The 14,730-nt window shown below is 36.6% G+C and overlaps 1 protein-coding gene across 8 annotated transcripts; it reads right to left on the bottom strand.

Moving 5' to 3' along the window:
• Nucleotides 1-5,434: 5,434 nt before the first annotated feature.
• On the bottom strand, nt 5,435-13,849 carry LOC113331812 (RNA-binding KH domain-containing protein RCF3-like). 8 transcript variants are annotated; one of them, XR_003351208.1, is made up of 12 exons: nt 13,738-13,849; nt 12,486-13,589; nt 11,740-12,195; nt 11,353-11,604; nt 10,496-10,843; nt 10,130-10,215; nt 9,914-10,025; nt 9,670-9,830; nt 9,153-9,273; nt 7,921-7,974; nt 6,329-6,449; nt 5,435-5,852 (listed from the first exon to the last, which is right to left on the bottom strand). XR_003351208.1 is itself a non-coding variant. In XM_026578450.1 (9 exons), the coding sequence occupies exons 2-8, from the start codon at nt 13,560-13,562 to the stop codon at nt 9,687-9,689; spliced, it is 2,475 nt and encodes an 824-aa protein (XP_026434235.1). In that variant the 5' UTR covers nt 13,563-13,589; nt 13,738-13,849; the 3' UTR covers nt 8,849-9,273; nt 9,670-9,686. The 8 variants fall into 8 exon arrangements, 1 of the variants encoding a protein (XP_026434235.1); XR_003351209.1 differs by having other exon boundaries at nt 5,435-5,849; XR_003351210.1 differs by having other exon boundaries at nt 6,338-6,449.
• Between the last annotated feature and the right edge of the window lie 881 nt (nt 13,850-14,730).

Raw genomic sequence — 14,730 nt, 5'->3', positions numbered from 1 at the left:
TAGCATTATTATCAGCAGATTGATTTTGTAACTTAGCATATAGTGATTTTACTGTAAAATCACCATTTCTTGTTAGAGTCCATCTGATGTTATCTCTTTTCAGAGATCCATCGTATGAAGTAAACAAATTGATGTTCAATATTTCTTCTACTAGAGGTTTTTCAAAAATAGAGTTCAGTAAGTTGGTGTTCCACTTCTTTGTTTCAGAGTTGATTAGTTCTGATACAAGTGTTAAGTTGGAGTTAGTTTTGAGGGATGATCTAAGCAAGACCTCTTCTCTTGTCGGTAGCCACTTATCTTCCCAAATGTTGATGGATTTACCATCCCCCACTTCCCAGACACTGTATCTCTTTATGTGTTGTATTCCTTGAAGTATGCAGTTCCATATCCAAGATGCATTAGAATTCTTCTTGGATATTAGGGCACCAGAAATATTTTCCTTTGAGAATTTGATCCCACAGATCATCATGTCTGCTGACTAATCTCCATGCTATTCTACTTATCATAGCTTGGTTCATTTTGTTAGCTTCTTTAAAACCTAAGCCTCCTTGTTCAATTGGTTTACATAGGAAATCAAAAGCTTTGATATAAACTCCCTTAGAGTTAGTGTGTTTTCCCCACCAAAAGTCGTGCTGAATATCATTGATTCTCTTAGTGATTTTTTTTTGTAGGACAAAACAGCTCATGGAAAAGACTGGCATGCTAGATAAGATAGATTTATTCAGCACAATCTTACTAGGTTGTGATAAAACATTTCCTAGCCAGTTTTTAATCTTATGTTCCATTTTTCTATGATACCATCAAAAGTTTTCAACTTTGATCTATCTATGAATAATGAGACTCCTAGATGGGTATGTTTTATGTTTATCTTCTTTATCTTTAGCAGTCTACAGATTATCCCTTGGTGCTTGTTATGCACTTTCTTACTAAAAAACAAGACTGATTTGGAAAAGTTTATAACTTGGCCAGAAGCAGAACTGAAGAGGTTAATAGCATCAAGGAGATTTTTACAGCTATCTAGGTCAGCTCTAGTAAATAGCAGCAGGTCATCTGCGAAAAATAAATGTGAAATAGATGTAACTCTAGGAGTTAACTTTATTCCCTGAACTTCTTTCGAAGATTGCAGATGACAAAGAAGACGCGAGAAAACCTCCATACAAAGAATGAACAAGTATGGAGACAATGGGTCTCCCTGCCTAATCCCTCTAGAGGGTTTAAATTCCTTACAGGGATTACCATTGAGGAGAACTGCCATTGAGGAAGAAGAGATACACTGAAAAATCAGTTGACACCATTCCTCAGTAAATCCAGAAGCTCTCATAGTGTTTTTCATTGAATGAACTATCTCATGGGCCACTATTATGTTGTCTGAGATTTGCCTATAAGATAGAAAGGCAGATTGTAATGGAGAGATTATTTTTTCTAGTGTTTTCTTGAACCTATTAGCCATTAGTTTTGCTATAACCTTATATGGTGTGTCACATAGCCCTATAGGTCTAAAATCTGCTGGTGATTTTGGATTTTTTATCTTGGGGATAAGAAACAAGAAAGTTTTGTTTAGTTGTTGTGCAGCTGTTTGTTTTTGAAGAAATCTTGTATTGTTGTTACTAATTGGGTTCCTACAATATCCCAGTTATGTTTGAAAAAGCTGACCGGGAACCCATCTGGTCCCGGAGCTTTATTTGATTTTAGGTTTTTGACTACACTCCAAATCTCCTCCCTAGAAGGAATGCCAGTTAGAGCTAAGTTATCCTCCACTGAAATACAAGGTTTAATGTTTTTAAATATTTGTGTGTAAATGTATGAACTAGTTTCAGTGAATAGATCTTTGAAGTAAGAAGTCAGCACTTCTTCAACTTCATCTATAGATTTGACCACATTGTCATTCTTATCCTGTATGCACTCAATGTGATTTCTTTTTCTTCTTTTCAGAGTTGTAACATGAAAAAAAGTCGTGTTTCTTTCTCCCAAGGTTATTGTGTTGTTCCTAGATTGTTGCTTAGCAATGGCTTCTTGTGTGTCATACAAAGCCTCTAGTTCTGGTGTTTTTTTGTTAATCAAGGTTATTGTCTTTTCATCAAAATGTCTTGCTGACAGGTTTTCAATATTTTTGATTAAACATTTGATTTTCTTGTTAGGCTTTCCAAAAACATCTTTTTTCCATCTGCTAAGATTCTCCCCTAGTGTTGCTAAGTTATCTAAGAGGTTAGTTACTTGCTCATTAGTATCAGTGTTCCAGGACTTCTTAATAACTTCTATGCAAGATGGTTCCTTTAACCAAGTATCATAAAACTTAAAAGTAGGAACTAGATGCATAATTCTAACTATCAAAGATAAGCTTATAGGACTGTGGTCTGATGCAATTGCAGGAAAATTTTCTAAGGAAGCTTCACTGAACTCTAAAATCCACTTGGCGTTTTCTATTGCCCTATCAATCCTCTGCTTGATATTAGCCTTACCTTCCCTTTTATAATTCCAAGTGAATATGTTAACTTTATATCCTATGTCTTCTAATCCAGTCCTCTGAAGTAAGCTCATGACTGGTTCTATTTTTTTTTTCTGTTAAAGGTTAATCATCCTTCTTTCTCATCTTCATTGAAGATGATATTTAAGTCCCAAATTACCATCCATGGCATTTGGTTCAGATTAACCCTTTGAGAGATATCTTCTAAATATCCCATCACTTGTAATTTTAGGTCATTTTTTGGTGAACCATAAAAGCATGTAAGTAACCATTCATGTGAATGGAAATTATTTTTTATAATAACATTAATCATATTGAGATTAGACTGTATTACCTCAAAGTGAAATCCATCCACCCAAGCAATTGCAAGTCCCCCAGCTATTCCATCTGGGTCTACAATGTGGATTTTTGGGAAGTAATTCAATATGTTCCTCATTAAGTTCCTCTTAGATTTAGTTTCAGAGAGGAATATAACATATGGTTTCTCAAAGTCTATTATAGTTTGTAAATGTTGTTGTGTTTTCTTTTGGCCACACCCCTGAGTGTTCCATGCCAAAATTTTCATAATTTTAACAAAGATAAAAAAAAAAAAAGCAACATGCTTGGGATATCTTCCTTCAGAGAGATCTAAAAAGTACTCCTAACACAGAGAGCAGTGTTCCTAATAATGAAAATTTTAACTAAGTTTTCCTAATGAAAAGGCAAACAGTGAATGTCATAAGATTATGTCACAGACCTCTTGACAAGAGATTAAACTGGGCAGTAATATCAAAGAAAAGGATTTATAGATATCAGAATATTGATGCATACCTGAATTTTCTCTTTTCCTTTTTCTGCAACTCTAACTTGTAATTGTTCAATCTTTTAATTTATGAAGAGGGTATCCTTAGCAAGTGATGAGGATCCCACATCAAAGGAGCCAAATTGGTTTATGTTACCGATTTCAAAACAATTCGCAGATCCAGATTCATTCTTAGTTTCAAAGGATGCAGGAAAGAGAGAATCTTCCACTACTAAAGTGATTGAATCGTTAGATGCAATGGATGAGCGCGATGAGCTTAAAGATGCAAATGAATCAGAGATTGCAATAGTAAAGCCTGGTCTAGGCGACTCAATGGATGCAGAAGAATCTGAGAATGTTATGCAAAAAGCCGGTTTTGGAAGTTCACTGAATTGAGAAATTTCTTCTTCAGGTGTAAAAAACTGATCCATTTGCTCATCGAGATGAGACATACCCATTTCTAATGGTAAGAAATCTTCAGAAATTTGTGGTGTTGATAAGATCTAATTAACTACATCTTGAAGGAGCCCTGAATCCGAAATTTCACGGTATGGAGTTATCGGAGAGTAAATAGGTTGAGATGGAGAGTTCCATGAACGCTGTCATTTTCCCAGTATCAAATCTATTCCTACGATAATTTCCACATCCTCTCCTTCATCAGAATAAATTACTTGAACTGGACTGAGAGATGATGGTTGCGAAAGTTTTACGAATATACAATTTCCTTGCTTTTTATCCTTTACAAAAACTTTCGAGTTCTCCCCATGGTCGTCTTTCTCATCATAAACAAGCTCAAAATCTCAATTAGAATAAATGCTTCATTCAAATCTTGATGGATTAATCTCTTATTTTCTAAAAACACTGTAATAACATTGAGTTTTTTCCTAACCACGAAAATCAAATCAGTTAAACACAAAAATTAGATTTTTCTTTGGATGACCAGGTTCAGTAATTTTTGTTCAGTTACGAGAAAGAGATCTTGATTTCAAATAGTTAATACTTGATGTTTTGGTCTTTTTCCAATATGATAATTTTTGTTGTAATATATTTTTTGCCCATAAATTATAGCATCAAACTAATAATGGGGATTTTATGCAGGAACTGCTCAACTACCACGATCGTAGCAATGTCACAACCTCTGGAAATAACCACGATTCTAGTGGCGAAACACGAGGCATACTTATAGAGGTTATAACAATAGCAAATATAATATAGATAAAAGTCTACTTATAACAAATATACTATAGATAAAAGTCTGCTTGGAGTCTGACTCACAAAACATTGTAATTGCAGCGTATGATCAACTAAATCAGAGACATACACTATGTTAGTTTACTCCTGACTCATCTGAGTCGTCTGGATCTGAGTCATCTGGATCTGAGTGAAATCACCTGACTCATCTGGATCTGACTCAATATGTTTGTTTTGAGTCAGATCTGACTCATCTGACTCAAAAAACGTGAGTCAGTGGTTTGGTCCCGTGAATCAGGAGTATTTTGTTACCTGACTCAAATGGGTCCGAATCAGGGGTTATGTCTGAGTCATAGGTCGAGTCAGATCTGACTCAAAATGCAAAACAAACGGTCTGATTGCTGACTCGGCCCGAATCAGAGATTGACTCAGATCCAGACGCCGAGTCAGCTGCAAACAAACAAGATGATACTTGGAGTCTGACTCACAAAACATTGTAATTGCAGCATATGATCAACTACATCAGAGACTACTGATAATCAATTCTACATCGTACAATCCACCGCATCGATAAAGAGGTCAACTAGTCGGATGCACTAGCAAATCTAACTTTAGAGAGAAGTTGACAGAGATCTTTTGAAACCACTTTTCGATTCTACGTCATAAAATCCACCACATTGATAAAGAGGCCAACTAGTCGGATACACTAGCAAATCTAACTTTAGAGAGAAGTTTACAGAGATCTTTTGAAACCACTTTTCAGGATATAGGAAGCACTCTTTAAGATAATATGTAATTGATTTTTTAAGATAATATGTACTTGATGACTGAGCTGCTTAGTTAATTGACTTTTTAAGAATACGTAATTGATGACTCCATGAGAATAACGTATGGACACGTAAAAATTTGGTCTTTCTGATAGCGGTATTCATCAGATTTTGAATGAATTTACTGCAAAGGAGGATAACTTAAATTAGCTTGAAAAAAATTGCCTAATGTAGTGAATGCTAATGTTCTTACGTAAAAGTGAGTAATGGCTAGAATTGGAAAATAGTACCAGTGATTACAAACCGAACTGATTTCGATAATAACTAAAAGATATGACTGTCAACAAGAACAAAGGTAGACCACTACGTAAGAGCAACAAGCTTTAAAAATAACTAAACTTTTAAATTATAGGAGGCAACAACCTAGCTGGCCTAGTCCATAAGACGCTCTGAACTCACCACCACGGGAATAAGTGATGCAACCGGCAATACAACCGGTTAATATCTTGAGCTAACTTTTGTCAGAAAAAAAAACTCTCAAAAACTCATTCTGGCTTCGACAAATTTTTTCAAGGCCTGACGACTTGCTAAATGAGTTTGTTTCTTTCTTCTCGAGTACTTGATACTTGTCAGTCCTTGTGATTTCCTGCTGAAAGCGTGCAGAAGTAGCTAGTTAGGAGTTGATGAAATGATATTTTAAAACAAAAGGACAGTCTGGATCAACGATAGATTCATTATCAGTTTTTATTCAGGAATCAATTCCATGTGATCATTTCATTTACATGCCCCATCATCCCACAATCGCGTATCTCCTGTGAGTAGTATTCCTGGCCTGACATCACTAATCCATGTAAAAAGCATGACCCTCAGACCAAAAAGGATCTCTTCTGTTTCTCTCAGTTAAGCATTAATCGATTGGTCTCCTATTTAAGCACGGCATTACTTAAAAGCTAGACATTGATTTTGAAGCATACTACTGTTTCAAGAATCTTGTCTTTAGTTTAGATGCAGTTTTGTAAAATCAGCAATTATGACCTCCATAAGAATTATTATAACTTTGATCAAATAAAACCTCAAGTAAAGAATAGTTAACTAGCATTGCAACTCATAAACCCCATCTATTACCTGCCCCACCTATATATCTCCCCATGTAATCTCACTACAGCGATCAACCTCCACCTACTATTTCTTTAACAATTGATGAAGCATGCTTGGGTAGAGAGTAGAGACCGCTCGAAATAAACGACTTCCAAGAGACATAGTGCCACAAGTAATACATGGTAAGATTGTGAACAAAACAAAATGAAAAGAGAACTTTGCAAATTGAATCCAACTAGAAAATAAGAACCAACTCCTAGAAATCCTCCAAGGATTTGATTAAACTATAGTCTTGATAACAACATCCAACAGCTCGTCTGAAGCAATGATAATCAAAAATGTTACATCCTTATGAAAATATGGCTCCTATGCGCGTACATTTCCAATGACTAACATGGCCCAATACAGCACAACTACAAAATTCATAAACATGTTTAGAGCATCTCCCAAAAATATGGCAGATACGTTACCAGAATACCTAAAACAGACAATTTTATTATGTTCTCAACTTGGCCTATTTTTAGGCTAAAATGAAAAAGTGATGATATCCTCTTTTTAAAAAACGGAGGTAGTACCATTTTAAGAGATCACACAAGAAAATGAAATTCCTTAATGATTATTTAAGATATTTTCTTATTTGTCATCTATATTTTCGGGAAACTACATTCCACAGGAGATGCTCTTGGAGTTAGGGCAAAAATTATTGTAGTTGTGACTTTCCTACTTGCACTGACTTGGCCATAGCCAATCAACAGAACACCCCTTCAAACTAACGTGAATTAATGCAATATAAGCAGTTATATTTTCTATTCTTATTTATCTGTCTAACTGATATAAGGCTTCTAGAGATATCAGTATGTAATATGGCTCCACTCACTAAAAATATGCCTACTTTAGGTAACCTTGAGAAGGCCTATATTAATCTAAAGCAGTATACCCGAATATAACAAAAGTAGATTTATGAAAGATTCCTAATCCTTCTGTAAAATTCAGGTTCTCAAATTACCACAAGATCGACCTATTGCACCTGCTTAGATGTATATAATGGTGTCATGTACATCTCAGGTATTACTAGCATGTATGAGTGGAACGGCAAAGCAAAAAATGTACAATCAACTAGGAACAGAATCAACAGATAGGTTAAAGATTCCAAGTCCAAAGACTAGTACTGCTTATTCAATTATTCATCCATTGAGGATAATCATACAAAATATTTGTTCAGCTAGCATATTACACTACACGGATATTCTAATGAGATGGATAATTAGTAAAGAACAGTATAAATTCACGTTGATGACACATGTGGAAGATTATTCCAGTACCACTGATGAAAAACTTATCTCCCAATATCAAAATTGTCAAATGACCCTACCTAGTAAGATTGAGTTTAATATTCATGAACTTTCGATTGGATCGGTGGACCAGTGCAACTTGCAAGTGGAAGTGTATAAACATTGAATTTGCGGAATCATACAAGCTATAGGATGATACTTTAAGTTACAGCAATACTGACCATTCATTAAGATACCCTACCAACAAAATCCTCCGAACAGATAGCTGTTTCATTAAAATTAGGTAGTTCAAAGAATGTAAAGTTACTTTATCTTTTGAAAACAAACCTGGATATGTACATCTTTGAAGCCATCAAACATCGTCATGGAGAGTGATACTATCTGTCATACAAAATGCATTGAAGACAAACAAATCAAGGATAATGCACGTATTACACTATCTAGCAAAAAACAAAGTTGATCTATATATTGAAGCAGACTAAAAGTTAAGCTACGAAAAAGAACACAACGACAAACATAACACAGACACTAGATATCTGAAATCAACAATGTGTCAATATTTGTCACAAAAAAAAAAACAAAAAAACACAACAGACACTTGTTCTGCAGTTCATAACTCTAGTTACTGTGTTACAACCTACAAAGTTATAACACCACTACTGGTGGAAATCCGGTGATCGCCTAAACAGCCAGTAAGGTTCCCGCTCAAAATTAGATTCATACTTCCGAAAGGCGAAAGAGGAGTGAAGTTTCAGTGTCATAGGCTGGTATCCATACTAACAATTACGCTTGGATTTGTGTCATTGTAAAGCAACAATATCTTCCATAGATATGGGACTGTTTACATATACAAAGAGCACCTAGAGCACCTACCAGTTACCTAATGGCTAATACCCTAAGTTTAGCTGTCGAGTGGAAGCAATTGGGAATATATTCTCCCTGTGGATCCTGAATTGGAGCTGCATTAGGATTAGTTAATGTTGAGCGCCCTTATGAAGACGTAATAATCTTGTAGGATCTCCAATGTGTGTTCCACGTAATATCACACAGAGTATCCTAACAATGTCGACCTTCAAACTGTGTCGTGTGGCCAGTCATATATGTTACTATGTTAACACTTTTTTGCAGCTTAAACAATTGCATCACCAGTATTTTTTATCTGTTAAAAATAGATCATAGAATATCCTATGATATTGAACTTCCTCACAGATAATCTTCCTAACTGAGAAATGTATCAACCCTTTCACGATAAAAATACTAATAAGATCAAAGAGTAGATAATAAAAGCTTGCATAATTCATTAAATAATAGTTTTTGTTCTGACACCTAAATTTACTACATGTGGCCTAATTAACTTGTGTTGAAGACTGGAAACACTATGATCTCTGGCAAGCATAACTTACTCTTGGGTAAAACTACAAAGTGCTACTTTCAGATATACATAGATTTGAATTGAACCCTTTCTACAGTTCTCATCATCGATACATGAGATATAACTAACTTTGAAATGCCTTCAATTGGAAGTGTATAGCATGGTTTGCATGAACAATCTTGTGTACCTGCAGAAGAATGATATCTCCCCCTTGAAAGCTTCACCTGAGTTTGAGGATGATCCCAAAACTACAACTTCAAAATTCTCTCATTCCAGGCCACTTGATCTCCAGCAGACGTTTCCAGTTTCTAATAACAAAGATGAGATACCTGGTATTAAATTATTATTTTTCTTATACACCCATAAAAAACTCAATCGCGATTTTGACCAGGAAAAATTTAATATTTCAGAAAGTGAGTCGGCCTTACTTCTCAAAGTAACCAACATATATTAAAGATGTGATAAACAATTCACTAGCTGAAAAAGACACAGCTGGATAGCTCAAGACTCATTTAGCTGAAGGAGTTCTTTGCGTACCCAACACACAGGTATGAATCATATGATTTTTATATGGAGTATGAGATAGCTAATCATAGAAAGTGGAATGTCTTGGTTATATAGATTTAGAGTCTAGGTTTACCCAATATTAACCAACAGTGATTCCAGAACATTTCATACAAAAAGATAGACATAAATGTGAGTACCTTTCTGCCATGTACGATCAAGGTGAACCAGACCCGGCCATTACAAATGCCTGAAGAAGGCTTTGTGCAGCATGTGTTTGTTCAGGTGTTCCAGATAAGATAATTGCGGTGTCGGTGGCTCCAGGTCGGGAATCAGTAATGGTAATTTTTGCACCAGAAATCTGAATGTTGGCTTCTAATAATCAGCGGCCCAATCATCAAAAAAAAAAAAAGAATTAATTAAAAAAATGTCTAGAGAAAAAACCTGGCGAATCTGTTTCAAAGAATTTCCATTTTCTCCATATATAGATGGAACAACCGCTCGGGGGACAGAAACTTCTACAGTTGTGCTTGTGATAAAAGCAGGCTGATTCCCACTGCATTCAAAAAAAAATCAATCAAATGGGCAACTGGTCACAATTAAGTTGCTTCAGAAGCTACAAAATAGTGTCAGATGACTTATTAAAATAAAGGAACATACCCGCCAAACCCTGCATTTCTTCTATGGGGAGGAACTCCTGCGTAATCTGGGATCCCCAAGGGACCAACACCGTCACGCATTCTTCCCTAGAAGTCATTAACAGCAGTCAATGGGAAACTGTTATTGTCATTGACTGATACTAAATGTTTGACCATCAATAAACGAGCGATAAGCAACTTGAACAATACGCTGAAGAAGTTCCAATCAGTTCTTGTCACATGCTATGCAATAGCAAAGGCAAAACATGCATTGAAACTATCTAAGTTGTTTTATACATCTGAATATCGCTACCTATATTAATTTCAGATGATCCAAATTATTTTAATTTCAGACTATCCAAATAAACAAAGGAAATAAATAGCATACCTGATATTCCCATGGTGCTGGAGGTGGCAGTCTTCCAGAACCAAGATGGGGGTTACCCTGTATGTGACTGTTGTGTACAAATCGCTCATCGCTGGGATGAACATGCCCATGAGGAGGAAAACCACCGATACCATCAAAATTATGAAATGGTGGCCCTAAATTGGAATACATTCCAGGAGGTGAACGGTCCCTCCTCCCCCCAAATGGAGGATATGGTGCTACTTGATCAGCAAAAGGAGGATGCGGTGGATGGTTAACAGTGGGATACATGTCACGATAGAAATGATGTTGCAGCCTGCCAGTTATCTGCACTAGAGCTTCTTGCACTGCCTCAAATTCCCCAGACATCTGTTAAAGGACTCAACTGTAAGATGCCTCCCAAGAGTTACAAGACCCACACATTAAAAATTAATTGACCACTTCTAAGCAACAAATCTTATGTCAGTATTACTCTACAATTTCGAAATTAGACAGCTTAATGTAGAGCTAGAGTGAGCAGCCAAAGTTAAAGTGGGCCTACAGACAGAATTCCTGTGCAAGTAACTATATTCTCCTCTGATACAGGACATCCCCAAATAATCACCACGGTCTTAAACTACAATTTCCAACAAAGTAGGTTTATGCTGCCCAGTTTTCGATGGGAATAGAAGGTTAAAAGATGTGAGTTTCAATGAAAAAGATGCACATGGTGAAGTAATCATCATTGTTCCAATCCAAAATTATCTGCATACAAGCCCCACCAAAAACGTTGTGCAAATCTTGACTAGTCAATCGTATTTTTTCAACAATTTTAATCCTCACAATAGAATTACATGCTCAGCCATTACCATAATAACAAAGAATTAAAACGAACAAACCTGCACAATTTCATCAATATCAGAGGTCCATTTTGGCATCTGGTCTCTTGCTACTATACGAATGTAAGCCCCAGTAAATTTCCTTATTTCAGTGATTATTGAACCACCCTTCCCAAGAATGCAACCAATCTGATTGGACGACACAAGTATCCTAGCTAATACTTTTTCACCGTTATCAGATACCGCCCTTGCTATCCTATTCTGCACACGGAGAACTCCATCTTGTGCAGCAGAAAACCTATCATCTGGATGCTGCATCAGATTTGAGGTATTTCAAAAAAGAAAACTTTGCATACAGAATCTTATTAATATAAGGGAAAACACGCTGATTAGTTAAGCAAGAAAAACATGAAAGCATCATATTCAACTCGTCGAGTCAAAGCTTACCACTGGGCCAGTAATGAGAATAATACGATCCTCTGAATCTGGAATACTATCCAAGACTTTGATGTCACAGCCGGATTCATGCTGAAGTGCCTTGACTATGGTTCCGCCCTTCCCTATTACACCTCCAACATTCTCGTTGAAGCACAATAGACGGAAGGTGATTGGCTGCACAGTTTCCATTCTGTTTGGTATGACATGTTCATGATACTTTTGTGGTGGATGCTCAAAATCAGTTCGTTCATGAGGTCCAGCAGCATAAGTTGCTCCTTGGCCAGAAAAATGATGATTTGGGGGTGCACGAACGTCAGGCTTAGGAACAGGAGGACCAAAAGAATTATTTGATGATCCAGTATGTTTGCTTGCAGGAAACGTGTCACGATCACGAGGTGGATTATCCAGAAGTTGTTGAGATACAGATTGAAGAGCCTTCCTAACTGCATCTAATCCCCCCGTGAGCTGCACCAATAGAAAATAAGCATAAACATAACGGATTCATATATACCAATCACATTACCATAAAATATTTAAATGCACAAATAGCTGCTAGGATGGAAAAGTTCGATAACATATGACAGTTCAAGGAGGAGTGATAATTAAAATCACGTGACAGGAAAATAGACGGAACACTACAAAATTGATAGTTGAACGCCGATCTCAAACTAATTCAAAGTTAAGAAAAGTTATATTGCAACCCACAAATATACAGAAACAAATGGAAACCGAGAATAAACCACACAATGAAATACCTGAACCAGTTCATCAGTTTGTGAAGCACAAAGAGGAAGTTTGTCTCTTGGAAGAATCCTGATCTGTGCCCCACTATCAGAGGCCATTTGCTTGATTACGCTCCCCCCTTTTCCTAGGAGGCAACCAACTTGGGTGGACAGCACAAGTAATCTAACAACGGTTGAAGCTTTCTCTCCTTCATCTCCTTCGAGCTCTCCTTCAACCATCCTTTCAAAAACAAGGAAAAGAGCCCTCTGAACAGCAGAATTTCCTTTTTCGGCTTGTGAATCTTCAGCAGAAGCAGTGCCCTTAGCTTCCTTATCCTCCTTAACTTCATTGAGTTCCGAATGTTCCTTAACATCCTCAACTCCCTTCTCCTTAACTTCATTGGATTCTGAATCTTCCTTAACATCCTCAACTACCTTCTCCTCCTCCTTAGGTTCCTCGGATTTCGAAGCTTCCTTATCATCCTCAACTCCCATCTCCTCCTTAACTTCCTTTGATTTAAAATCATCCTCGACTCCCTTTTCCTCCGTAACTTCCATTGACTGCAAACCTTCCTTGGATTCTTTCTTCACTTCCATATCATCCACGACTCCCATTTCCACCTTAACTTCCTTGGACTCCTCCTTCACTTCCACATCATCCTCCACTCCCTTTTCCTCCTTAATTTCCATATGAACCGTATCCTTGTTACTCTCAGTCTCTATCTTATCGTTCTCTTTCACATCACCACCCTCATTAACCCCATTATTATTATTCTCCCCATCCTCTTTAATTTGTTCTCCATTCACTTCTACTACTTCTTTCTCAGGACCTACTATAACAATAACTCTCTCATCATCACCAGGAACAGGCTCTTCAACTCTAACTTTAGCACCAGTAACTTGTCGAATTTGTGACACAATGGTACCGCCTTTCCCAATTACACTACCCGATTTCGAAACAGGACATAACACACGGAAAACAATACTACCAGGTGCGATTTTCAATGGTTGTAATGGTGGATAATATCCTTGTGTCTTTTGCCACTTCCCTTTTCCATTTTGATCGTTCCGATCATGCGGTCTCTTCGACGGCGTCACGGAGAATGACATAGTAACTAAGAATTAATGTACCAAGTCCTACAATGTGATAATCAAAATACAGAATGTACGAATTAGGGTTTTAGGAATACGTAGATTTCCGATAAAAAACTGAATAACGAGTCAGAGTAGAAAACATGGATTCTAGAATGTGATGAAGTGATGAGTTAGAGGAAGTGAAACATACCTTTGCAGAAACAGAGAATTTGTGCTCTTCTTTTTGGGGAAATCAGACAGAGAGAGGATTAGGGTTTTTAGGGAAAGCGTAGAAACATAAACAAGGAAAAATTTGAAGGAGTCTAGTGGTAACGATGTAATTTATATGATTGTTAGGGTCTAATAGTCTAGGATTTTAATCATGTTGGATTTCAGTATTAGCTGTCGGACACGTCTATCGTTTTTGATGATTTTCGCTATACCTCATGTCAAGGATCCAACCGTTAAAGCATCACAACATGGCAGAGAATTGGGCCGTTCGGGATGGTATGCGGTGGGCTTTGGATTGTGGCGTGAGGAATTTCCTGTTTAGTCCAGAAAACCCGACCGGGGTTAACCTGTAGTCCAGCGGTAAAAAATAAAATAACCGGAGGTCCAAAAAAGTTTTAAAAACTTAAAAGTACTTAACTACCCTTCTTCATTCTTCTTCTCATCGTTTTCATTTACAGACGACAGATGAAACTCCTTCTTCCTTCTTCACAATCAACAACATCAACAATAAAATCAACACCAATAAAAAATCATCTCTAAAAATCGATCAATCTTCTTCAGCAAACCCTAACTTCATTATCAGCAACCCTAACTCTAATCTTGTTCATCAGCAACCCTAAAACGGTTACCAAAAGGGAGATTAAACGAACAATTAGAGAAGTAATTATAGAAGAAACTTCTTCACCAGCAAAAACCCAAAAGAAAACTACCGTCGATTCACCAACAGCAAAAACCAAAGAAAAACCCACTGCAAGTTCACCAACAGTAAGAAGTATGACAAAATCTATTGAATCTGTTACTCCTTCACCAACAAAAACGACGATACTCCTTCAACATAAGCAAAAGGAAAGAAATCAATTGTACCCTTGAAAAAAGGTAAACATCTATTCAAAATCTTTAGACTACATACCAATATGTAGTGTTGGTAGATTTGCAAAATGTGGAAAATCTGTTATGTTTTGTTGTGTTTGAT

This window comes from Papaver somniferum, unplaced genomic scaffold (assembly GCF_003573695.1).
Source record: "Papaver somniferum cultivar HN1 unplaced genomic scaffold, ASM357369v1 unplaced-scaffold_128, whole genome shotgun sequence".
NCBI lineage: Eukaryota > Viridiplantae > Streptophyta > Magnoliopsida > Ranunculales > Papaveraceae > Papaver > Papaver somniferum.
This window is presented reverse-complemented; position numbering and strand designations above follow the sequence as displayed.